The 26,382-nt window shown below is 44.3% G+C and overlaps 1 protein-coding gene across 2 annotated transcripts; it reads right to left on the bottom strand.

Moving 5' to 3' along the window:
• Positions 1–1,486: 1,486 nt before the first annotated feature.
• Ybx1 (Y-box binding protein 1) lies at positions 1,487–20,395 on the bottom strand. 2 transcript variants are annotated; one of them, XM_052716719.1, is made up of 8 exons: positions 20,101–20,395; positions 19,629–19,692; positions 10,198–10,231; positions 7,522–7,611; positions 6,871–7,173; positions 6,375–6,457; positions 2,468–2,733; positions 1,487–1,869 (listed from the first exon to the last, which is right to left on the bottom strand). In XM_052716719.1, the coding sequence occupies exons 1-7, from the start codon at positions 20,258–20,260 to the stop codon at positions 2,499–2,501; spliced, it is 969 nt and encodes a 322-aa protein (XP_052572679.1). In that variant the 5' UTR covers positions 20,261–20,395; the 3' UTR covers positions 1,487–1,869; positions 2,468–2,498. The 2 variants fall into 2 exon arrangements, with proteins under 2 accessions (XP_052572679.1, XP_052572680.1); XM_052716720.1 differs by lacking the exon at positions 7,522–7,611 and having other exon boundaries at positions 20,101–20,394.
• Positions 20,396–26,382: the final 5,987 nt, after the last annotated feature.

The following is a 26,382-nucleotide window of genomic DNA, read 5'->3' as shown; positions in this document are numbered from 1 at the left end:
CTGACTGCCTCTGCCTCCCAAGTACTGGGATTAAAGCTCCACAGCAAGATTTTTATTCCCCGTCTTTGATGGTATCATTTAACTTCACTGACTGAGCTCCATTTGGATTACCAGTCTGTTTCTGGTCATATTTGTCCTTGGCCCATGATCATTAACTTAGCCACACACACGTCTGTCACAGACTTCCTTCCATCAACCAACCTCAATATCAAGATAGTCCCCGATATTCAAATACCACTCATCTAAAGATGAGTTGATGGCTTTCCCCACATTGTGTATTCTCCATTCCCTCACAGCACACTGTGTCTCCAAATTCCTTCACCCCTGCTGTTGAAAATACATCTATTTTACACCCTTTCTTCTGGATTTCTATCCCAAGTCTCACTTGGACTTCTAGGTCTGGTGATTTAGACTTGGTATTACAATTGTTACCCCTGGGTCATTTTCCTCTCCAACTTCGATTTGCTAATTTTAGTACTACGACAGTCTACACAATCCAAAGAATTGTCCCGATTGCCCTGACGTGGGAAGACCCACCCCGAATCCTGGGCAGCACCTTCTGCGAGCACACCAGATAGAAAGGGCAGGTTGCTTCTTTGGCCTTTCCTCTTGGTGAGTTGATCTGCTTTGTTGTTGTTGATTCCTTTCCAGACTCCAGAAGCAGTGCTTGCAAGCTTCCACTGGTGAACTAAAGACATCCAGCTCTCTAGGAACCTTCCAGGTTTCTGGCAGGAGGTAAGGTTGCTAAGGCACCTAGCTTCAAGGACTAAGCAACTACCAGAAATCCCCTTCACAGAAATCTTGACAGCAGCATTTTCAGAAACCACGGGTGGTATGAGTCAACACCAACACATCCCACAGTGTATTTATTTAATAGGGATGACCCATCAATTCATTAGTTTCTACTATAAAGAAGTGGTCCTGGGGCTGGAGAGATGGCTCAGAGGTTAAGAACACTGGCTGCTCTTCCAGAGGTCCTGAGTTCAATTCCCAGCAACCACATGGTGGCTCACAACCATCTGTAACGAGATCTGGTGCCCTCTTCTGGCCTGCAGACATACATGCAGGCAGAACACTGCATACCTAATAAATAAATAAATCTTTAAAAAAAAAAAAAAAGTGGTCCTAAGTTTGGTTACAAAGAGCAGCTGTTACTCCCCACCCAGATGTTCTCTACTGCAATGATGTGTTCTATGGAGCTTTTCCAGAGGGAAACATCACTTGGACTTGAACAGCAAGCACTATGAAACTCCACTACCCGTTTACTTTGCAGTAACAGGAACTCCTGACTCCACAGCTGATGTCTTAGAGCATTCTGGACAGATGAACTCACCTGTCCATTAAAAAAATAGACCCCAATCTTAAGACAGTGTCCCTGTCCCCAGGGAGTGGGTAAAACCAGTGTCATTTATTTGTAAACTTCTTCACTCTAAAGATCCTGTAAATGGGAAGAAATTACTAAATTATGACAAAACTAGACAGACACTATTATTTAAGACCTTTATTAACAGGTGCTTGCAGTTTGTTGACTTTTTTGAAAAAATCAAGTTGTAAACTTTTATTACAAATTAAAAATGAAGTTCTTAAAAATCTCAACTTGACCAGATATGAAACAATTTAAAAACCATTAAAGGTGTATTGAGAAAAACCAGACCTTTTTTTTTTTTTTTAAAAAACACATTTGTCATTACCAAAAAGAGACATCTTTAGGTAAAAATAATAAAAACCCCATGCTGCATAGATAATGCAGATAGTTCTAGTGTATCTGGTCAACGGGCAAAAAGCAAGCACTTAAGGTCTTCAGCTCCAATCTTTGTTCATTTCTTATTGCTGGAATTTCATATCATTTCTTCTTGTTGGATGACCAAACTGCAAAGAAAAGACTCTTATTTACTATCCTCTGAAGTCTTCACACAGTGGACCACACTCTAGGGGCACATCAGTCACACTTTAACCACCTCATTTTGCTTTAGCCTAAGAATGATTTACAACACAAGTGGACACTACTGCACTATGGATGCATTTGGATGATCTTTTGCTACCCAGTATATACAAAAGGGGAGAAAATGGCAACCCCAGAACCAGAGGTAAGACTCCCCTCCCCGGCTTTCTAAGACAGGATTTCTGTGTAGCCTTGGTTTTCCTGAAACTCATAGATCTGCTTGCCTCTGCCTCTAGTACTGGAATTAAAGGTGGGCACTATTACACCTTACAAGATTACTTTTCAAAACCTTCTTGAAAATGCATGTTATCTTGAGAGCATCAGGAGCAAGACTCTGCTTACTAGCTTTCTGTCAAGACCAGAGTTGATTGGTTCAGAAACAGTCACAAGCTCATGTCAAATTGATCTAAAGGGAGACATTTTGTCTAACTTGGATTAGAGTGAATGAACTAATTAAATGGCTTGTCTTACGCTATTACTGTTTTGAGTTTCTTCTGCACTAGAGCAGAGAGGGTAACTACTCACCCGGATGATGGTAGAGATGGTAAGCCGGCATTTACTCAGCCCCGCCCTGCTCAGCCTCGGGAGCGGACGAATTCTCAGCTGGTGGATCGGCTGCTTTTGTCTCTTTGCCATCTTGTGGTTTAGGGTTCTCTGGGCGTCTGCGTCGGTAATTGAAGTTGCGGCGGTACCGACGTTGAGGTGGCTGCTGACCTTGGGTCTCGTCTCCTTGATTTTCCTTGTCCTCTTCATTGCCATCCTCTCTAGGCTGTCTTTGGCGAGGAGGGCCCCTGAAATGAACATTGTATAATAATATAGAAAGGAGAACAGCTTTTCCTTTAACCCAACCACAAGTGGTAATACTTGGTACTAGGTTGCACCATTTTCTTTTAGGTGATCTTTCAGTCAGTTTAGCAAAGACAAAAATGTAAGTTATTTCTAAAAGCCAAGTGTGATGATTCTGTGTAAAAAGCATATTCTTTCATTCATATAAACCAAGGCCAGTAAATCTGAGTCTGTTGCTCAAATTGCTTGGAATGAACAATGCTGGTGCACTCACTCACTCTATACCTTTTGAATCAACTTATTTTCTTGCCAATAACCATTCTTCCACTATACTTCCTATCTATCATTTCCATTTCTCATACACTAAAATCCTTGACCTCACATTGTCTTTTTAGCTCCTTTCCATCATAAGTAGCTATACTTTCCACGTATCTTAAGATTTCTCTCAATTTGGGGCTGGAGAGATGGCTCAGAGGTTAAGAGCGCTGGCTGCTCTTCCAGAGGTCCTGAGTTCAATTCCCAGCAACCACATGGTGGCTCACAACCATCTGCAATGAGATCTGGTGCCCTCTTCTGGCCTGCAGTCATACATGCTGTATACATAATAATAAATCTTTAAAAAAAAAAGATTTCTCTCAATTTGCTCATGAACACAAGTACAATTCTGTACCATGTACTTGTACATGAGGAGGGACAACATGTTTCATTTACTATTTTAACATTTAAACTGACAAGCCATCCACTGAGAAGTGACCAATTTGTTGCATGGTTGGAAAATTCTACCCTTTGTGCAAACTTTAAAGAGAAATGTTATCATAAAATTCAAGGGTTTGGAGAGATGGCTCTATAGTTAAGAACACTTGTTCACAGAGGACCACCATGCCATCAGGAGAACCCACACCCTCTTCTGACTTCCATGGCACCAGACATACATTCAGGCAAAACATTCATACACACGAAGAAAAACAACCCAAAAGATTTACAAAAATAATTTAAAAAACTAGAAACATTAGCTGTAACAAATACAGAACAAAAGCCTGTGTATGGAAGCAGGCAAGGCTTAATATCTCTGTCTGTCTGTCTACCTGTATGTTTGTGACTTTTTTTTTTTTTTGGTTTTTTGAGACAGGGTTTCTCTGTGTACTTTGCGCCTTTTCCTGGATCTCGCTCTGTAGACCAGGCTGGCCTCGAACTCACAAAGATCCACCTGCCTCTGCCTCTGCCTCCCGAGTGCTGGGATTAAAGGCGTGCGCCACCACCGTCCGGCTTTTGTTTGTGACTTTTTGAAACAGGGTTTCCCTGTAGCTTTGGCTGTCCTGGAACTCACAGAGATCCACCTGCCTCTGCCTCCCAAATGCTGGGATTAAAGGCGTGTGCCACCACCATCTGGCAATATCTCTATCTTTATAGAAAGCATTTAAGTAAAAATACCACCAAAAGGAATTTGCTCAAGATACCAGTGAAACTAGCAAGAGACTTTTAAGTCCTACAATGTAAAAAAATAAAATAAACCAAAGATTGTGTTGCTGACTCCTGCAGACTAACGTATAGATGGCTGAGAGCAGCTTTATACTTACGATGTGGCAATGGGTGTAGCAGATGAATTTCCATGTCATCTTAGAAATACTGAGTCATGAACATCAAAGATGGACATGAAGAATTCAGCACAGGGACAACACAATAACAGTCACCAGGGAACTGTCCACATCCCCCAGTAGTTAAAGAGTTCTTGTTCTTGCTGGGTTCAGTTCCCAAGCACCCACAATTACCTCTTCTTTCCTGGATCTCGTGCATGCCTTTAATCCCAGCACTCAGGGGCAGAATCAGGTGGATGCCTGTGAGTTCGAGGCCAGACTAGGATGCAGGACATGCATCAAAACTACACAGAGAAACCCTGTCTCGAAAAACCAAAAACACAGGACAAGGCACACCCTTTAATCCTAGCACTCAGAAGGTAGAGGCAGGCAGATCTGGATCTGAGTTTGAAGCCAGTCTGGGTTCCACAGAAAAACCCAGCCTTGCAGGGCAGTGGTGGCACACGCCTTTAATCCCAGCACTCGGGAGGCAGAGCCAGGTGGATCTCTGTGAGTTCGAGGCCAGCCTGGACCACCAAGTGAGTTCCAGGAAAGGTGCAAAGCTACACAGAGAAACCCTGTCTCGAAAAAAACCAAAAAAAAAAAAAAAAAAAAAAAACCCTGCCTCAAAAAAATGAACAGAACACAGACAGCAGGTATGGTGGTGCACTCTTTTTAATCCCAGCCCCAACGAGCAACTTCAATGAGTTCTGGGCCAGCCAGTCAGAATTAACACGACAGCCTGCCTCAAAAATAAAAATTGAACCGCCACAAGGCACATAAGCGCAGACTATGGCCATGTTGGGTGCGGTAGTGCATGCCTTTTATCCCAGCCACTCAGGCTGAGGCAGGAAGGCTGGTATGAGGCTAGCAGCCCAGGCAACTTAGTTACATTCTGTCTCAAAATAGCAAACAAAAGCCAGAGGAGGAGCTGGGCAGAATGCTTGCTCATCAACCATGTCTGAGGACTTTTGTCCAGATCACCAGCATCACATAAAAAGCTGGGTGGTGGTTGGGCAGTGGTGGTACATGCCTGAGGCAGAAGCTGGCAGATCTGAGTTTGAGGCCGGCCTGGTCTACAGAATGAGTTCCTGGACAGCCCAGGGATACACAGAGACTCTGTCTTGAAAAACAAACCAACCAAACAAACAAAAAACAAAAACTCAAAAAGCTGGGTGGTAATGTCTATAATACCAGCACCAGGGGTAAAAACCTAGGGTTCACTGGCCAGCCAGTCTAGCTCAATCAATGATCCAGTGAAAGACTATTATTTTTAAAAACTGAGGGAAATGATTAAGAAAGACACCTAATAATGACATACACACACACAAAATGAGGGGAAAAAAGGCCAGGATATTTATCTTCCTTACAAGAGGTCATGGGGGTCAATCCCAAATTCTGGACGGGGTGAGAAATTAGCTGCTAATCCAAGTGCTCCACGTGTGTGGAACACTAACTGTTGTTGTTACATAGCTCTATAACCTCACTTTGTTCTCGAACCCCTAAAGCTTCAGTCATGAATGAGACCTCTCACTGCATTATGCCACTGGCAACTTTGTAAGTCCAGCAGAGCTAGTTTTGCTCATGAAACTTCCTCAGTTATTCCAATAGATCCTTTTACCTAAAACACCTACTATACAGGACTTTCTATACTCAAATAGGTAGACAGGCTCTACTTGAGTTCAGGTTGGTTCCTGGATGCTGTAATAGGCACCATACACTCCTAATGCTTACTAGGTTAACCTTACCTTTCTTCTCTCCTAAGCAAGCCATGTTTTAGATACTGTCATTTGAAATACGCTTCTCACCCATTCAGGGATAGAAAATTTGGCATTTCCACACCCTTGCTTTAAAAAAAAACAAAAACCCCACATAAAGTAGATCTCAACCACATCAGCTGTTTTAAAGCAGTGCCAAAGGAAGACGCAAAGACTATGTTCTCAAAGAGTACTCACTTGAGGATCACTTCTTACGCATCAGTGAAAGAAAATGTGGAGTATTAACTCAGGATGCTGGAGAGGTCTAACATCTGGCTGAAGAATCTAACAGAAACAGGTTATGATGGACCATACCTGCGGAATCGTGGTCTGTAACCCCGATACATATTCTGTCTCACTGGTCTACCTTGCTCTCCTGCACCCTGGTTGTCAGCACCCTGAAAAGACACCAGAAAGTCTATTAATAACAAGAACAAAATCCCATTCAGGCAACTTCAAACTTTTGTTTCTTTAAAACAGGGTCTCTACAAAGCCCCTGGCTGTCCTCCAGAGAGCTGGGATTAAAGGCATACACCACCACCTCCTGGCAAATTCCAATTCTTGAGTGCAACATTATCTATTAATTATGATCACACCATAAATTAACAAGCTTGGTGGTTCTTCACATTCAAAAGTGCATTTGTGGGTAACAGGTTAGTTAATTACTGGGAAAATTTCGAGGAGTTAAGCTGTTGTTACAAGGAGTTAAGTTGGGTTGGTTCTCACATAGCACTTACCTAGCCCTGGGTTACATTCCTAGGACACAAAAGAGACAACACAAAAATGCTGTTACATACATACTGACACTTACCTCCATCACTTCTCCTTGCACAGGAGGGTTGGAATACTGTGGTCGACGCCCATAGGGTCTCCTCAAGTAGTAAGGTGGGAACCTTCGCCTGCGATAGGGCCGGCGTTGTTGGGCTTGGCCTTCAGGAGCGCTTTCCGATCCCTCGTTCTTTTCCCCACTCTCACTATTCTGGTAATTTTGCTGGTAATTGCGTGGAGGACCCCTACGACGTGGATAGCGTCTATAATGGTTACGGTCTGCTGCGTATTTACTGCCTTGAACTGGAACTCCACCAGGTCCTGTAACATTTGCTGCCTCCGCACCCTACAAAAGCCATTATTTATTGATAATAACAAACAAAATCCAAATATTCAATAAATTTCACACAAGCTGGGGAGGGAAAAAAAACAACAAACAACCTAAGAGCAAACAAAATGGAGGGAGGTTGTCTGCATGGGCAAAGGGTGCATGGGAATGACTACATCATCAGCTCCTCACTCTTCTGAAGGGACTGCTTCTCTAACTGCAGCCAGCACATTAGGCTCGATGCACCTGTGTTCATGTGGTCACCAGAACACATCATCCATCCAATTTGAGCCACCATCCTAATGGATGACATCTCCACATTATTTCCATACCGAAGTCAAACCTTTACACAAAAAGCATCCTCACCTTTTCTCCTTCAACAACATCAAACTCCACAGTCTCTCCATCTCCTACACTGCGAAGGTACTTCCTGGGGTTATTCTTCTTTATGGCAGTCTAGTAACATCATTCCAAAAATAGATTAACAGGGGAGAAGAATGTGCTTTTTCATTTAAAATGTACCACCGTCAATATCATTTAGCTTGGATAGATACTTAATATTTGCTTTATATAAGACCAAACTGTCAATAGTTTAGGAAAGCAGGGACCATCGTTACCCCCAACCTCTACCAAAAGACTCCAATCTTACAAGTCCCCAGCATTTTATCACTATTTACAAAACGAAAGTAATTTAATACCCAAGACAGACAACAAAGTGTTTTAAGATGCTTTCTTTGCAAAAGTATCACATATAAAGCTTGGAACAAAATAAGACCTCCATCTATCCCCCAAAGACTGCACTTAATAGTAGAAGCTAGCCCGACACACGGCCAGTTTAGATGACAGGCGAGTTTAGTTTTACATGCTTCAACTTTGACCATACCAACTCTTGTCCCTTTACCATATCAAACTCAATTACAAATGTCAACCAAAATCCCTTCCAGCCTGTCTATGAGTACTTCCAAGGAAATGCATTTCACGTGTATCTATGCCACTTATATTGCTCTCTCTGTATGAGACTACTGGTTATTACCTCCCCAGAAAACAGTTAAGTCTTACATTATATAGGGCTTAAAAAATTATGAAGTGCCCAAGGTCACACAGCTATTTAGTGGCAGGGGAACTTTTCTAAATCCATGTCTTGGGACTCCAAATCCCACGTTCATTCCACATCACAGCAGTATCCATTACAGGATCACTCATGCATTTCCATTCCAGAGGAGGCCGGACAACCAACAAATCTGAGGCCAATTAAGCTCCGGTGCCCAGAACTGCAGTCTACTTGATACACCACCACAACCTGAGCAGCCAAAGTCCCAAGAACAACTCTATGTTGAAACCGCTTGCAAAATAAATAGGAAAGCATATTGGTGACACCTTGTGGGATAGTAAGACTGGGTGAGTTGAGTCAAATAATTGATCTCATCTGTCATCTGAACTGTCGTAGTTTCATACCTTTTATATGTAGCCAACTCTCAATTATTTGCAGTCATAAGGGATAGCAGAAGTATGCGTTAAAACCCCCAAACAGGTTAGTCAACATCTTTAGCCCCTTCTGATCTCATGGTTGTCAGTGGCAGCAAGACTAATAAGTCTTGTTGCTTCTTGTCTGTTAAGTCTGCATATTATTTCTTGTAACAAGAACTTGTTACAAGAACAGGTAAGAGTCACCTTAGCCAAACAAGAACATTAATCTTTTAAAGGTTACATTTTGTCTAAGCAGTTAAATTACATTTAGAATTTGAATGTTTGCATACTTACATTCCATAGGGTTTTGAATATACTAGAAATCTACAGGGCCTCCCCTTCTGACTCTCAATGTATGCTGTGTAGGACACTTCAAAGAATTACAAAATGCTACCCTGTTTGTTAACCACCTCTCCTAAGGAGGATGCAGCCACTCAAACTCTTAGCTGAATAGTGGCGAGTACAGAAACTGATGCTAGGTCTTTTGATCTTCAGTCAGTTAAAAAAAAAAAAAAACTAAAATAAACAAACAAACAAACAGAAGGTTGAAAATTCTTAAAATAACCTTCAACACAAGTGGATGTTTCAACAGTCCTAGTGAAAAGCTGATCACCTGGAAGCACATAGGAAGTGATGTTATTTCCTAACCCACTTCACTTCATGGACGCTGGCAGTGTACCACTCACTCACTTGGCAGCATCTTACTTTATCAATAATTCTTTTTTTCCCCCCCCAAGACGGGGTTTCTCTGTGTAGCCCTGCTGTCCTGGAACTCCCTCTACAAACCAGGCTGGCCTTGAACTCAGATCCGCCTGCTCTGCCTCTCTAGTGCTGGGATTAAAGGTGTGAGTGCCACCACCGCCCAGCATTTACCATTAATTCTTAAATCCTTAATGTCCAGTCATTTTCCTAGTCAGTATGTTTATTTGGCTAAGTTTTCTTCTCCAAAAACATTGGCAGCCAACTAAAGTAATTTACTGACCAATTACAACTCTGCTGCAATGCCTTCCACTTAAGTTGGATTACTAGTGAGGATTTAAATATTCAGCCAATGCTAAAAGGTGAAAACGGAACACACCACTATTTAAAAAATGCTTTTTAGAATGAATAAAAAGAGCCATCCTAGACAGTGTTGGTTTTCTATTTTCTTCAGTAACTGTTTAGTAGCTCTGTCCTATAAAGATCTGTCCTTACCAAAGTTGGACCTGACTATAACAGCACCTGGAAATGTCTTCCCAATGTTTCTGTGTATTTAAAGCAACATTATTCAAGTTTAGACTTGTGGTGGTTATTTGTCTGAAACTAGGCATGAAAGAAAACTGTGTGCCATCAGTTGAACAGATTCAACACTTTAAAACGTTGTTTTAAATTATTAATGGAATTCCTAATCATAACACTTTTTGAAATTAAGCGGACTCTACACTTTAATCATGGGATTACTTTTCAGATGCAGGAACTAAATAAACTCATCCTTGGAGTTAATCTTTAGCAAAGAAGCATGGTTTGAGAACACACCCACCCACTTCTTCTCACAAGCCTGAGCCACAAGTGCAGAGAATCAATGTAAGCACTCACCTGGTGTACAAATACGTCTTCCTTGGTGTCATTCCTGCAAGACAGAACCAAGATTAACAAGTGAAAAAGCTGAATGTATGTTTCACTGCCTAAAAGTGATTAAGAACAGCCTGGCCTACAAATCAATTCCTAGGTCAGCCAAGTTACATAGAGAAACCAGTCTTGGGAGAGGGGAAAAAAAAAAAAAAGCCAAGACAAAACCAAAAACAGTCTGGTCAGTGGACATCCTCGATTTTCCCAGACTTTCTAACTGTCCAAGATTAAGTGGAAAATCCTTTCTATCTTTTGAGTGTGGGCAGGGGCGACGACAACATTAGGAACCTGGAGAAACAAATTTCCACACCTTCAGTGATCGATCGGCTCTACCTTCTTCACCAGGAAAAAGGCACAGTGAAAGCACAAGCTACATGAACTGTTTTAAAGCCTAGACTGTTGGAAACAGAGATAAGCCCACCTGTAAGAAAAGCAAACAAGTCTAAGGCAAGGCAACCAACCGAGCTGTAATTCCAAAGGACAGAGGTGACAAGCGACACCCCTCCCAGTCCTTACCCTATGAAACATTAACAATACCCTAGCACACACCCCCCTTTATCTGCAGACCAGCATTACTAAGGAGGAGTCATTCTCACCTCCTCCTCATTTCTAACCTCCACATTCCCCAAGGTAATAAAAACGACCACAAAAAGTTCTCTAGAAAACACAACCCAGAGAATGAAGCTTAATGTAAACTATGTACATTACACCTTACTTATGTGCCTGACACTGTTTCCAATAACACTCCCCTTCATCTCCCACCATAGATCTATGTCACAACCCTTAGTCAAGTGAATATAGCCAGCAAAGCTTATTTTTTGACAGCTTCAAGTCCAGCCTGGTCTTGAACCTGTGACAGACAGTTCTGCTTCAGCTTCCACAGTGCTGCCTGGGACTAGTTACAGGGGTTTACCAGGAAACCAGACAGTCTTTCATTATAAGAATGTGGTGTGGTAAAAGTATTGCATAAAATGTAATGGAACATCTGAATAGGCAGAGCCCAGCAAGTTAGTTAGGTCAAAGTTCAAATAGGAACTGACCAAGTCTTACACTAAACGACCACCCAATGAAGATATTTAGGTTATCTTTCTTGGGACCAAAATGGAGGAAACTGAATGTGAGGATTAAGTGGGAAATCATTTGTCTTTTGAGTGTGGGCAGGGCTGACAACATTAGGAACCTGAAGAACTACTGGAGAAAGATTTCCTTCCTTTCCTTTAGTGACCCACTCCACCCTCTTCACCATTAGTAAGCCAGAGAAATGGCTTGGTATTAGCTAATATTTTAGCATTTAATAACCAAAGATGCCACTGGCATAACTGTTAAGAAGCAAAAAGATCTGCCTCAAGTGCTGGGATTAACAGAAGTGAGTACCACCTCATCCAACCTAGTCATTTGTTGTTTTAATATGCTTTAAACCGATGGGACCAGTAAGATGGTTCAGCAAGTAAAGGTGCTTACTGACAATGTGAGTTTGACCCCTGGAACTCATATATGGATAATTCCTGTAAGTTGTACTCTGACCTCCAAATGTTCCCAACTCCCCAATAAATAAATGCAATAAAATAATGAATGAGCTGGACATGATGGTGTAAACCTTTAATCCCAACAGTTGGGGGGTTGGGGATTTAGCTCAGTGGTAGAGCGCTTGCCTAGCAAGTGCAAGGCCCCGGGTTTGGTCCTCAGCTCCAAAAAACAAACACACACACACACACACACACACACACACACACACACACACACACACACACACACACACACACTTGGGAGGCAGAGGTAGACAGATTTCTGTGAGTCCAAGACAGCCAGGGCTACACAGAGAGATCCTGTCTCAAAAATCCAGAGTATGCTTTAAATTCAGTGAAAAGGAAAATTTCTGAAGGGTATTGTTTTTTTGCCCACAATAAACAGTTACGTATGAACTTACTTCTGATAAAATGTTATGTATCTAGTTAGGACAGCTTTTAAAAATAGGATTATGCTAGCAATAAGACAGTATTCCCTATTGTCTTGTGACTAGACTGAGGGGTATCATTAAAGTGTATGTAGATGTCAGGAAGAAGCTTGACGCTTACAAATCAGTTTCGACCAAGCTAAAATATCATCAGTTTGAACACTTTAGACCAATGTAGTTACATCTTATTAAAATGACAGGTTAATTTAAGGAACTGAACTAGTTAACAAGAAATCTGACTTTTCTGTCTTGATTCTAACATTAGCCCTGTAGCCTTGAAAAGCTACCCCCTTACTTTACCTACAAAAGGAAAACACTGTAGGTGCTATAGAGATGGCTCAGTTGAATCCAGGAGACGCAATGCCCTCTTATAGTCTCTGTGGGCACCAGGAAAACATGTGGTGCACACATACACAGCAGTCTGGATTATTGAAGATTAACTTTTAAACATTACACTGGGTGTTTCAAACACGACATTTAATCCCCACAATTCCGACATAGGTAGCATCATTAACCCCTACTATTGGGGGATTTATTGAGTCAAAAGGAGGTTTATTTTGGGGGCTAACTTACAGCTAGTAAAGGGGTTGGTTACAGGATCCAGGAGAGGTGAGGTGCAGTTCAACTGGGTTCTCTGGAGAACTCCACTCAGTCTACCATCCAGCATTCAGGATCACCAAGAACCAAGAGAGCCAGCACATACGGATCTTGGGTCTTAAGGGCTCCTGTCTCGCCCCGCCTCAGGGGCAGGTCATAGGTAGGCCTGACAGTTACTGGAAGCCTCACAGGGGGTGGGGTGGTGGTGGTTGTACTTGCACTACACCCTACCATCTTCAGAAAGCAGGGAATTGAAATACAACCTGTTGCCATTTGTTCATAGCATTGACTTCTGACTTTATGGGGGCTCTGGCCCTCACCACATTGGAATTAAAAAAAAAAAACCTTACATTTACTTTTAAGTAATTTTCAAAAAGAATTTTCATTTATATGTACTTGCATGTGTTTCTTGTATGTCTTTCTGAGTAAATGCTAGGTGTGTGCTAGGTGTCTGGGGAGGCCCAAAGTGGGTGTCAGATCTCACTGAAGCTGGAGTTTACAGGTGTTAGGAAGTGAACTGGGGTCCTATGAAAAGAACATCCAGTACTTTGTAAACACTGAGCCACCTTTTCCAGCCCACATTTTAACCTTTAAAGGGAGATTAAAACACAATTGTAGGATGACTAGTAGTAACAAGAATCCCTCTATGCTTTCCTGATGTAGGTCAAGGAGGACAAAAGCAGATCCCCCCTTTCATTATCATCTGTGCCACACACTTAAAGCATTTACTGGATATGCCTACCATTCAAACCTTAGCTCTCTACAACTACTATTTCTTTTCTTTTTTTCTTTTCTTTTTTTTTTTTTTAGGTTTTTTCAAGACAGAGTTTCTCTGTGTAGCTTTGCGCCTTTCCTGGAACTCATCTGTAGACCAGGCTGGCTTCGAACTCACAGAGATCCACCTGCCTCTGCCTCCCGAGTTCTGGGATTAAAGGCATGCGTCATCACTGCCCGGCTTACAATTACTATTTCTATTCTACCCAATCTACCCAGACCACCACCAAGGTTCTTAACCAACCAAACCAACCAACAAACAAAACCCCCAACCCAAACAACAGGAACAAAATGACAACAAAAAAATTGAGCTTTCTCAAAGAAATCATCCAATCATGGTGCTGGGGATTGAAAAGCTAAAAATTACGTTTTTTTTTTTTTTTTTTTTAACATACTTTACTGCCTTAAATAAGACATAACGTAAATTCATTCACAATGCTCTACAGGCCATTAGAACTGCTGCCATAATTTCCAAGCCTTGAAAGCTTGCCCTAAAATCACAAATCCCACTTAATCCTTACTTGCTCTCTAGGCAGACATACCATCTTTTTTCAGACATGACCAACCATGCTTCCAAGGGTCTAGACAGGCCTGAAGGCCACCCAACTCCACAACCATAGTCTCAGGCTAAGGAAAACAGAAAGCTAATGTACTTGCTGCTCTTTCTGGGGAATTAACAGCAAATGATTTTACTTGGCAGAAAGAGGAAAAGAACCACCACAAGATGAAGATTCTCTTCCAAGTTATAAGTCAGTGACTGAGTGAATGAATAGTGACTACCCACAGGTAGCTCACTCTTCAAGTTTTGTTTTGAGCAAGTCAAGAGTCCCAGTATTAAGTCAACCTCTTGCATGTCCCTTCTTTAAACACTGTCAAGGTTTAAAGGTAAACACTGAGTCCTCAGACCTTCTTGTGCAACACCTATTTTAGTGGACACACATTAGGAGACTGAGATAGAAACAAGGGTGACTTTAAAAGCCCAAGAGACTTGGTCAAAATCTTCACAATCTACAGCTCTTTCCTTCCTGCCTTCCCACAGGGTCAAAAGAAACACTAGCTACTTAACCTGAAAGTGGACCGACTCGAGGAAGGCCACCACTGCAAGATCCTTTTGACCAAACCCAGCAACCAGAACTTCATCTCTCCTCAGTGAAACTCAAGCTACCATCCCTGGACAAAAAAAAAAATCTGTGATTTTCTTTCTGTTCTTGATGAGCTGGACCCCAATCCCTACTTCCCCCACAGAATTCCCTTTGTACTTGAAGCACCTTCAAAAGGGTTAGTCTTCACAGCTGTGCCCAAGTAGGCTTTCTTGTATTGTTTAACGTGTCATTTTTGGTCATTTGTATGTCATTTTGACTATACAGCTTCCTAGCAGTATGAAGACCAAGACACTTGCCCATCCTGCCAGAGTGAAACCTCAGCTAAGTAATAAAAAGCAGCCTTTAAAAAAAAAAAAAAAAAAAAAAAGGGATACCAAGCCAGGTGTGGTGGTGCCTGCCTTTATTTAATCCCAGAGGCAGACAGGGGCTTCCCTGATCATGGCAATTCTTCAAATGAGCTTCTCCCTTCCCAGGTGACTCTAAGTTGTATCAAGTCTACAATAAAAGCTAACCAGGACAGCTAGCCGGTTGTAGCACTCGCTTTTAATCCCAGCACTGGGAGGCAGAGCCAGGCAGATTTCTTGAGTTTGAGGTCAGCCTGGTCAACAGAATGAGTTCTAGGACAGCCAGGGCTATACAGAGAAACCTTGTCTCAAAAAACAACCAAGATGATACCAGTTCTGGTTGGGAAACACCTATAATCTAGCACCCCCAAAGACCCATTTTCTTACTACCTCAAAAATCAACAAAAACAAAAAGGTCTAGGAGGGCCAATATTCTTTCATTCCTCAACTGCATCTCAATCTCAGTATGGGATAGTAAGCAAGCTCTCTAATTGTAAAGCTGACCTGCACACTAATTAGAACTTGTGGAAACTCCAGACCTTATTGAATACAGTAAAAGGTAACCCATCACCCCTGAGGACTAGACAGCAAAAAACAAAAACAAAAAACAAAACAAACTAAAAACCTCCAGTGTAGCTCATATATGAAGTTTCTCAATAACTAAGAACAGCCAGTCATACTAAATTATCTTTAACTACATGGACAAGCTCCAAACTGAAAATGGCCAAGATCTATTTTCAAAGAGAGTATAACACAGCAGTCGTTGAACAAATACTCCAGAGCACAAAACTGTAAGTTCAAATCTTGCTTCTATCTGTTTATGGAACAGGTCATTCAAACCTGTGTATCTTCTGAGGAATAGTACCTAAGTCTCAAAGGCTTTTATGATTAAGTCAATTAGATCTTTTTTTTTTTTTTGGTTTTTCGAGACAGTGTTTCTCTGTGTAGCTTTGCGCCTTTCCTGGAACTCACTTGGTAGTCCAGGCTGGCCTCGAACTCACAGAGATCCGCCTGGCTCTGCCTCCCGAGTGCTGGGATTAAAGGCGTGCGCCACCACCGCCCGGCGTCAATTAGATCTTAATCAGTAACAACAGGCCCTGAATAAAACTATTCATATCACTGTTATTGCAATCATTAGTTAAGATACACAGAAACCCCAAAAGGGAGGACCCCCCTAAAGGAAGACTAACACTGACAGCACTGTTTTCTATTAAGGACATAAAGTGAAGCTTTTTAGAGCACGGATTAAAAAGGCCTATATAGGGCAAGCAGAAACGGTAATGAGCAATGTAAGAGAGTTGTAACAGACCAGGCCAGGGAGACGGCTCAGCTGGAGAAAAGTGCTTGCCATGCAGGCTTGACAACCCTCAGAGCCCTGAACCCATGTAAAAGTCAGATGCAGCCTGTCTTCTGACCTGCATCCAAGTGCTGGAGCACATGCATGCCCTCAACATACAAACACACACACACACACAAGACTGCAAGACTGTGGTTCAAAGGGAAAAAAACGTGATGTCTTACATAAATGTTGAGATCACAAGCAGGACCCGTTCACCTCTGGTGCTCTGAATTTTAAATTCTATCGCAGCCACAACCCCAACCCCTGAGTTCTGTCACCATAAAAACTAAAACAGGCCGGGCGGTGGTGGCGCACGCCTTTAATCCCAGCACTCGGGAGGCAGAGCCAGGCGGATCTCTGTGAGTTCGAGGCCAGCCTGGTCTCCAAAGCGAGTTCCAGGAAAGGCACAAAGCTGCACAGAGAAACCCTGTCTCGAAAAACCAAAAAAAAAAAAAAAAACTAAAACAGACAACAACAACAAAAACCCCACGTTCCAACGGGGGGGGGGGGGGGGGGGGGGGGGGGCGGCGGCGGCGCACGCCTTTAATCCCAACACTAGAGTCGTAGGCAGGCAGATCTCTGTGAGTTCGAGGCCAGCCTGGGCTACAGAGTGAGTTCCAGGAAAGGCGCAAAGCTACAGAGAAACCTGCCTCAAAAAACCAAAAAGAGAAAAAAAAAAAAAAGAAAAAGAAAAGAAAACACGTTCCACTGAAAAATGCTCTTGATTCATGCTTATCTTCTAATAACTGTTTCAGGAATATGGACCATTCTCTACATCTAATAAACTGAAATAGTAACTTGGAAGGGATCCAAATAAAGTAAGTTATATGATCACTTTTTTTTGGGGGGGGGGGGGAACCTGGTATACAAAAGGATAAAGTGAAGAATTTTCTCTCAATTCTTAGATTATAATGCCTCTAACTAAAAATTCGGTTACTTTAAAAGCTCTTTGGTTCTGCCTGAGCATTGGGATTAAAGGCATGAACCACCACACCAGGATTTATTTATCTTTTTCTAGTGGAAGAAGGGGCAGGGTCTTGATGTATAATGCAGGCTACCCTTAAACTCACTTAAGTAGCAGTAGAGCATGACTCTTGATGTCCTGCCTCCTGGGATTACAGACATGTATCACTGTTTTTTATGCAGTGCTACAGAGGAAACTAGGGCTTCATGAACATAGACAAGCACTCTACACCAACTGAGTTACATCCGCAGCACTTTTATTTGAAAATTTTACAATAACACCAACAGAACTTTTTTAAAAAGCCACGGAACAAAGAATTCTAACCAAGTTGTAAGAATGCATCACAGGTGATAATTTAGACTGCAACAAACCTATCTTTAAAGATGAGATGAGATCTTATATTTGAATTATAAAATAGCTAAAGATCCTAGAAAACATAATCCAGATTTCAGTGCATTCCAAATACCATATCTCCCACTTTACAGTCTATACTTTTCCTTGACTAGGACAAACTTCTAGTTCACTGGAACCAATCTTTACAGTATATCTCATTTAAAAACCACAGCATCAATATAATGGTCTGCTTAGAAACAAAGCACATTTTAATCAGTAAAATCAGTAATAGGGGTTAGGATAGTCTAACAAAGGCTCATCAAAAGCCAATTACATTTAACTTGCCCGGAAGAATGATGAACTAAGCTGCTACTAAGAGCACAGCCATAGATAATAATCTACACAATGCACAACATAAAACTGCAGTAAACTCATCTTGGATAGGAACTGTTTGCTTAAAAAAAAGTGATAAGCCTAGGCAAATGCTAAAATTTATTAAATGCATTAAAAAAAAACAACCCACACAAATTACCCAACTAGAAAGGCTGCTAAGAAGGGCTAGCTCTAACTGCACTGGGCTAAGGGTTAAAAAAATCCTTTGGAAGGTAGGGTGCACAGACTATTCTCAGCATCATCTGGGGCTGTTAGGATAGAAACCTCAACCAAAGAATGAATAATGGTCAGCTTCAAAGCCACCAGGACACCAACTACACCCAAGCATCAAAGCATTACATTTTCTTCTTTGCTCACTAGTAATCCATTGAAAAACAAAGCATGGAAAATGTAGCATTTGTCAGGAAAGCAAACAGCCTATGACAGTAGAAAATCCTAGTCTGGAAAAACAAAATGTTTCCCTGTAATTGCTACTGTAGAGAACAGACCATTAGGTGATTGTAATTGCTTCTGTTTGAGTGTTTTCACAACACAGCGTGGTTCATCAATGAACGGTTTTTCATCACTCCGTTATTTTTAAAAGCCTAGCTGCCCATTTCGGTAGTGTCCACTTCACAAGCACTCTGTCACTCTTAAGCGTTCTTTTCACCATCTACTTATTGAACGCCTTCTAAGCAAGCATGTAAGAGAGAAAACGCTGAAATGGCGCCAAGTCTCACAGCTGTACGGCCAGGATTGCTGCTGGCACTCGCGGTGCTCTACACCCATGCAACTGCACTAGCCTTGGCAGCCATCTTGAAAAAGATGCCGGGCTCACAAGGGAGCCCAGAGTGCAGGCATTGCCTACACTTACCACCAAGGGCTACAAACCATTCTCTGGATCTATGAAGATGTAGTTTGCAACTACGATCAAGGTTAAGTTCCCAAGGACTTAAGGCCACTTCAATATGCTACAGCCGAGCTTTAACAAAAATTGATTTGATCAGCATGATTCCCTGACAAGGAAGTAGAAGAAATAAAAATTGAGGAAGAACCATTTTCTTCAGATGTATTATTTGCCGTTTGGACAAGTAAGATCCCTTTTTGGCTACAGAAAACGTGTTCGAGGTACTAAAAGGACTGCATATTTGAGTCGACTGAACAAAGGCAACATAACCTTACAGTACAGATAACATCTCAGGCACTTGACATGTCAAATCACGTTCCCCAAGAGGTTAGCAAGGTGAAAAATCACCTGTATGCTAATTAGCGGGTCACATTCTTACATAGCAATTTTAACGAAGCAGAAAAGGATGTCAAGGTTAAAACGTGCTTAGCCTGGAGTTGCCTCAGTTTGATGCAAGGTAACTAACTGTTAAGGCATGGTTCATGTGCCGCGCTTGCCTTGACCTGCTTTGTGCCAAGGCTTTGAGCCTAGCTCAAGATCGGTATTTCACGGCAAAACAAAGCAAGTCTACAGACCCACTAATCCCGTCCCCCAAGGAAAAAACACCACCGTTTCCAACCCCTCTCCCTGTCAGGCTCGCGGTGGCCCCGTGCGGCCCCGGAGATTACCCATGCAGGAGGCGGGCCCGAGCTTTCTACACCGGCATCTCACCTGTTGATGAAACCGTATCCGTTCCTTACATTGAACCATTTTACTGTTCCCAAAACCTTCGTTGCTGGAAAACAAAGCACAACAACGTCCAATCAGCAGCTGGCCCTGGCAGTCGGTCCAGGATCCGGCCGCAGGCCCGGGCCGCCGCCCTCCCCGCACACGTGGGTGCCGCTGGGCAGCGCGGGTCCGAGGTGGGTGTGCGCCCGGGCGGCGAGCACGTGAGGGCCGGGGAAGCAGCCCGCGCCGCTCCGGCTGCGTAGGCGGCGGGGCGGGGACCCCGCGCACGAGGCCCCGAGGCTGGTGGGCGCGGGGGAGGGGCGGCCGCGGCCGCGGGCCGGGGCAGCGGCGGGAGCCCGGCGTGCGCGCGCCGCGGGCCTCGGGGGGGAGGGGCGGCCGCGCAGTCGGTGGCTCGGGGCCGCGTCGCCTAACGGTCCGGCCCGCGGCCCCACCCCCGGTCCCTCCTGGCGCTCACCGATGACCTTCTTGTCCCCGCCGGCGGGCGCCGCCGATGTGAGGCCGCCCGGGCCGCCACTCCCCGCGCCGCTGCCCGTGGAGCCGGGCTTGGTGTCGGCGGCGCTGAGGGCGGCGGCGGGGGCGGCGGGCGGCTGCTGGGTCTCGGCCTCGCTGCTCATGGTTGCGGTGGTGGTGACTGGGGCCGGCGGCGACGGCTGCGGCTCCTCCCGGGGTGTGATGGTGACTAGGCCGGCGGCGGCGGTGGGGCTCTCAGGGCTCTCTGGGGTCCGCTCTCCGCTCCCGCTACCGATCGAACTAGCGAGAATGGCGGGACGGGCGGGATAAGCCCCGCGATAGGCCCGCCCTCGCACTCTCCCATTGGCCAGGGCCGCCGTCAATCCCACCACCTGACCGGGTCTCTAGCGTCTATTGGCTCACGCTCTGCGGCTCCTGGGCCCTTATTGGACCCTTTGGCGACTAATTCGGCCGACCCACAGCCGCTCCTGCCTTCGCCGCCATAGAGACCGGAACTAGAATGAGCTGCTCGGCCGTGAGCACCATAGAGTACCGGGAGGACGCGTAGAGGGAACGTTCCTGCACGGGGCTGCGCTCGTCGCGCACGTGGGCCGCGGTGGCCGGGCCTACCCAGGCTTCTAGAAGGGGCTCCCTCCCTCGGCTGGGTGAGCGCCGCGGCCTCCTTAATGGCTCAGGCTTTTGGCGGTCCAGTCACCTTGGAGGGACCACGCAGGCGCTCCTGCTGCCACGAAATCAGCATGTTCAGGGCGGGGGTGCTCCTTGGCCCCGGCGTACGAGGAATGTGTTTCATATTGGCTACAAATTAGATTTAATGTAGTCTCAAATTTATTGGATAAGTTAGACATTTTACCACCCCTAAGCAGCCATGTAGACAAGGATTGCTATCCATGTTTTTACACCCTTGTAAAATATAGGCTGCCTTCTGTTACTGAAGCCCTCCGCCTACCTCCATTCATTCTTTATTAGGCATCTACTATTGACTGGAGATTGAAATAGTTTGCCAGTCAGTTTCTGCCTTCTGACGGAGGCAGAAATTTAAACGCCCAACACTGCATAGCTGGGTGAGCACAGTGTTTGGGGAAGGAAGCAGGAAGAGCTGGGTGGTGACATTTCAGGTAAAGGTAGGTTTGTGCAAAGGCCTGGAAAAAGATAGGGCCTCAAGGAAAATGCAAATAAAGGAAGTCAGTAGGAGTAGAGGGGAATATGGGTTGTAGAGGTGGGCAGGGTCAACTAGGTGTATTTAATGTGAAATTCATCCTGAGGTCACCGATTTCAGGGTAGCTTTAGAGTTCTAAGTAGGGAGTCTCGTCTTTTTTTTTTTTTTTTTTTTTTTTTTAAGAAAAGGCTGCTGCTTGGGGGAATGGGCTGCAGAAAGAGAAGGGATGGGAAAGCAATTAAGAGGACCCAAGATGGCTCAGTGTATAAAGGCACTGGAGACCAAACCTGAAGACTTGAGTTTTTTTATCCCTGAGCCCCACAGGGTGAAAAGAGAAAGCCTCTGCCTGCACGTTTTAGTTACCCCTCCCCCCCATGAGCACTGTGGCATACATCTCCCACCCCCCAGTAAATAAATACATGTAATAGAAATTACAGAAAGAAAGTTAGTGCAGTAACCAACCCTTACCCCTGCCGGCTCCATCTAGACCTGCCACTCCACTTGGTAAAGGCCTCCCTCCGTCAATTCTGGAAAATCTGATCCTGAAGCCAGTTAGGCGACTCTGCCATTGCTTTTGGTGATTGCTATTGCTTAAAGCAGGGACAGCAAAAACAAAAAACACCTTATTCTTGTTTTATGTGCATTGGTGTGTTTTGTTTGCATGTATGTCTTACAAGGGTGTCAGATGGAACTGGAGTTCTGTATAGACAGTTATAAGCTGCCATATGGGTGCTGGAAATTGAACCCAAGTCCTCTGGAAGAGCAGTTAGTACTCTTAAACGCTGAGCCATCTCTCCAGCCCAGCAAAAATTAATATGTAAAGTTTTGTGGGCTGTTGGGTTATAACAGATCAAACTTTAGCTCTGAAAGCAGAGGGTACATGTGTTTGAATTTTTTTTTTTTTTTTTTTTTTGGTTTTTCGAGACAGGGTTTCTCTGTGTAGCTTTGCGCCTTTCCTGGGACTCACTTGGTAGCCCAGGCTGGCCTCGAACTCACAGAGATCCGCCTGGCTCTGCCTCCCGAGTGCTGGGATTAAAGGCGTGCGCCACCACCGCCCGGCGTGTTTGAATTTTTTAACGAAGATATTCTTACTTTTTTTTTGCGGGGGGTGGGGGGCACCATGGAGGTAAGAGGACAGCCTGTGTTGTCTGTCCTCTCCTTTTACCATGTGGGTCCCAGGCCTGGAACTCAGGTCACCCACCTTGCTGTCAGTATCTAGCACCTTTTTTTTTTTTTTTTTTTTTTTTTTTTTTTTTTTTTTTTTGGTTTTTCGAGACAGGGTTTCTCTGTGTAGCTTTGCGCCTTTCCTGGAACTCACTTGGTAGTCCAGGCTGGCCTCGAACTCACAGAGATCCGCCTGGCTCTGCCTCCCGAGTGCTGGGATTAAAGGCGTGCGCCACCACCGCCCGGCTATCTAGCACCTTTTTTTGCCGTCTCGCTGGCCCTGAAACAGTTTACTCCCAGAACTAACCTAGAAATGTGATGTAGCCTTTACTTGTTACAAGGTTGCCATCTTTAAATGGTTTCACTACTTAAGACATAGACTTTTTTCTTTTAGTATTTTGTTGTTTGAAACAGGGTCTTATTCTCTAGCCTAGGTTGGCCTCAAACTCTCAGAGACCCACCTGCTGGATTAAAGGATCAAAGGCATGTGCCACCACAGCCAGTCCTCCTTTTTTAGTATTCCCCCAAACAGCCAATGCCCTTCAAAAAACATCTGAACTCTTTAGTGACTACCATTATCCCAATTCCTTAATGTGCTATGATTCTCTAAATGTAACTCTGCACCCACTCATCCCTTGCCCAACCTAACAAGCTGTTAGTGCATATTATAAATCCTCCCCATCATTCTGTACATTCCTTTTACAACATTCTCTTCTCTATGCCCTTTTGAGACAGGGTCTCACTTGGAAGCTCAGGCTGCCTGGAATTCATGACCTGAGTGGTAGCTGTACAAGCATGTGCCCTTGTGACTGACCTCCCCATGAGCATCTTCCTAGTGCCTAACATGTTTGTTTTGTTTTTTCCTATGATTTGAGACAGGGTCTCACCATGCCTGGACCTCACAGAGATCTTCCTGCCTCTATCTCTCAAATGCTGGGATTAAAGATGTGTTTGACCATGTCAAGCTATGTAATGTTTTAATATATGCTCCTTTTGTTCTGTGCTGCCAAGAGTTGAAATTAATCTTATATTTAATGACACATTATGGAAAATGAATCAGTGAAGTGCCGGCAGCAACAGGGCCACCTGGGCAGCAATCCAGGGGAAAAGGCTTGTGGCAGCAAGGTGGGTAGGGGGCTGCTGTTCAGCCACCCTTCCTCAGCATGCCCTGCAGGCCTGAGGTTTCCCCAGAGTTAGGAAGATACTTAGAAAATGACAGCAGTGGCAACAGAACGTGGTGGTCACCTGTGCTCCCAGAAGTTGAGAGGCTGAGGCAGGAGGATCTCAGTGATTTAGAGGCCATCCTGAGCTACATAGTTCCAGGCCAGCATGGACAGAACCCTTAAGAATAAATGAGCAGGGGCTGGGGAGATGGCCCATGGTTAGATGGTTTGCTGCCCAAGCATGAAGACTGGAATTTGGATCCCCAGAATAATTGGTGAGTGGGTGTGGCAGCCCTCTGGGAACTTCAGCCTGGGAAGGCAGAGACTGGGTCCCTAGGACAAGCCACCTAGCCATGCTAGCCTTGTCAGCGCTGGGTTTGATTGAGAGACTGCCTCCATGAGTAAGGTGGAACAGCAAAGGAAATGATTCTGGACATCAATCTTGGGTGTATGCACACACACGTGTAAAAACTGCATATGCACACCATATACATACCAGAAATGTGGAAAGAAATGAGTTGTTAACTGCTTTGGAAAGATGGTGTCTTACACTGAAATGCCAATTCTGCCACATCTGTCTTTATTGCTTCAGGGTGTCCTACTTCCTCATTTGGGTACTCAATCATCTGTCTTCAGTCTTTGCTGTAACATGAAGATGGTATGTTAAGATGCACTGATGTGTACACCTTTAATTCCAGTACTTGGGGCAGAGGCCAGCCTGGTCTACAGAGCAAGCTCTAGGACAGCCAGGACTACACAGAGAAACCATCTCAGAAAAACAAAACAAAACCAGAAATTCACCCCAGGATTGACAGGTCCTGTTGAAACTCATTTCCTGTCCCAAAGTGGGGGCTTTCCACTCTTCTGCTAGTCATCACCCCCCTACCACCAGCACTTTGGGTGTTTAAACCAACCAGTCCGTCCAAGAACCACCTTACACACAATTCTAGTTCCTGCTTTTTAAACAATGCAAGGGGACACATTCCAGGAATGTCCTTTGCAAAATAGCCTTCACCCTTGTCCCCCGTCCCTCCTGGGCTCTGGTTTAGGGACACACCCTGACCCATCCTGGCCCTCCTCCCTAATCCCAATCAATACATCAGCATTTACATCACACGTCTATTCTTCCAAGCCTTTGAAAGTTTGGAGTTTTTTTGAGACAGGATTTCACTCTGTAGTCCTGGCTGGCCTGGAACTATGTAGACCAGTTTGGCCTCTCTATAGATCCACTTGCCTCTGTTTCCCAAGTGCCTGGTGCCTTCAAAATTTTAGTATTTTTGTGTATATGGCGTGCATGTGTTTATGTGTGTGTAGGACTCAGGCACCAGGTCTCAGATGTCAGTCCTTGATTTCCTGATGCTTTGGGGCAGTTTCTCTTAAGAGAAGCTTTGCTGTTGTGCCACAGCTTTGCTTAGCTGGCTAGCAAGCTTCCCTGGAATTCTCCTGTTTCAACTTCGTATTTTGCTGTTCAACTACTGCGATTATAAACACATCTGACAAGCCGGGCGGTGGTGGCCCACGCCTTTAATCCCAGCACTCGGGAGGCAGAGGCAGGAGGATCTCTGTGAGTTCGAGGCCAGCCTGGTCTACAGGGCGAGATCCAGGACAGGCACCAAAACTACACAGAGAAACCCTGTCTCGAAAAACCAAAAATAAATAAATAAATAAACAAACAAACAAATCTGGCTCTTAGATGGGTTCTGGAGAGCTGAACTCACACTATCCTATTTGTCCAGGAAGGCTTTTATTGGATGAGCCATCTCTCCAGCCCCTGAAAACCCTCTCCCTGCTAAAGTGGGTTTTGTTGTTTTAATTTTTAAAGCTCTAACCTTTCCCTCTCACTTCATCTCTCCACTCTACTTGAATATTTGCTTCATGTAACACATATTGATTGGACACCTACTAGATACTAGATGCTTCATTTTTCCAGGTGTTAGGGACACAGCAGTTAAAGAAACAAATAAAAACTCACAAAAACTAAAGACACCAGACCACATTTCCTGCCTTTACCACCTTGAGTAGAAACTGCCTGTCTCCCCTCAGAAGCATGGGCAACATCTTTCTCTTCTTACAGCTTCAGCAGAGACTGGCAAGGCAGGGGTGCCAGGGGTCAGTGAACACAGCTGCACTCCCATCTCAAAAATGCCGGATTAGGGCACAGCCGGTCCCTCTTTCCCACCTCTTGCTAACTCCACCCTGTCCAGTGACTTACAGACCTCTGCTTAGCATGAGATTTTTATGCTCTCTGAAGCCTGTTTACATAGCTAGAGGAAGTTCCTAGGGCCTCTTTGTGTTTCACTCCCTTGTCCCGGGTACACAGAAATGGCACTTTCAGGCAGGTTCTGTTCTGGAATTTGACTCCCTTGTCCCTGGTACACAGAAATGGCACTTTCAGGCAGGTTCTGTTCTGGAATTTGACTGTTTCATCCGCCTCTATAGCTGAGGAATCTCTGACCACAAGATGGAAGACAACAGGAATGGATAGGGATGGTGGCACATGGCTGTAACCCTAGCAAGTAGCAGGAAGAGGTAGGAAGACCCCAGCCTGGTCTACACAGTGAGTTCCAAGCTACACATGGCTACATGGCAGACCCTGTCCTCCCAAAATATAGAATTGGACACATTAAACACATTAAATGCCTCATGAAAGTTACATCAGAGGAACTGTGTGTGTGTGTGTGTGTGTGTGTGTGTGTGTGTGTGTGTGTGTGTGTGTGTTTGACAACTGGCTACATAGCCCTGGCTGTCCTGGAACTAATATAAACCAGGTTAGCCTTGAATT

Source organism: Peromyscus californicus, unplaced genomic scaffold (assembly GCF_007827085.1).
Source record: "Peromyscus californicus insignis strain IS unplaced genomic scaffold, ASM782708v3 Scaffold_5__1_contigs__length_169319896, whole genome shotgun sequence".
NCBI classification, from domain to species: domain Eukaryota; kingdom Metazoa; phylum Chordata; class Mammalia; order Rodentia; family Cricetidae; genus Peromyscus; species Peromyscus californicus.
This window is presented reverse-complemented; position numbering and strand designations above follow the sequence as displayed.

Bases quoted from the DNA above. Each gene is read 5' to 3' on its own strand.
- Ybx1 (XM_052716719.1), bottom strand. From the start codon at position 20,260: ATGAGCAGCGAGGCCGAGACCCAGCAGCCGCCCGCCGCCCCCGCCGCC. The intron at 10,232-19,628 runs GTGAGATGCCGG...TCTGTCTTGCAG, and splicing joins GGATACGGTTTCATCAACAG to GAATGACACCAAGGAAGACG. The intron at 7,174-7,521 runs GTGAGGATGCTT...TGGCTTTTGTAG, and splicing joins ATGTTGTTGAAGGAGAAAAG to GGTGCGGAGGCAGCAAATGT.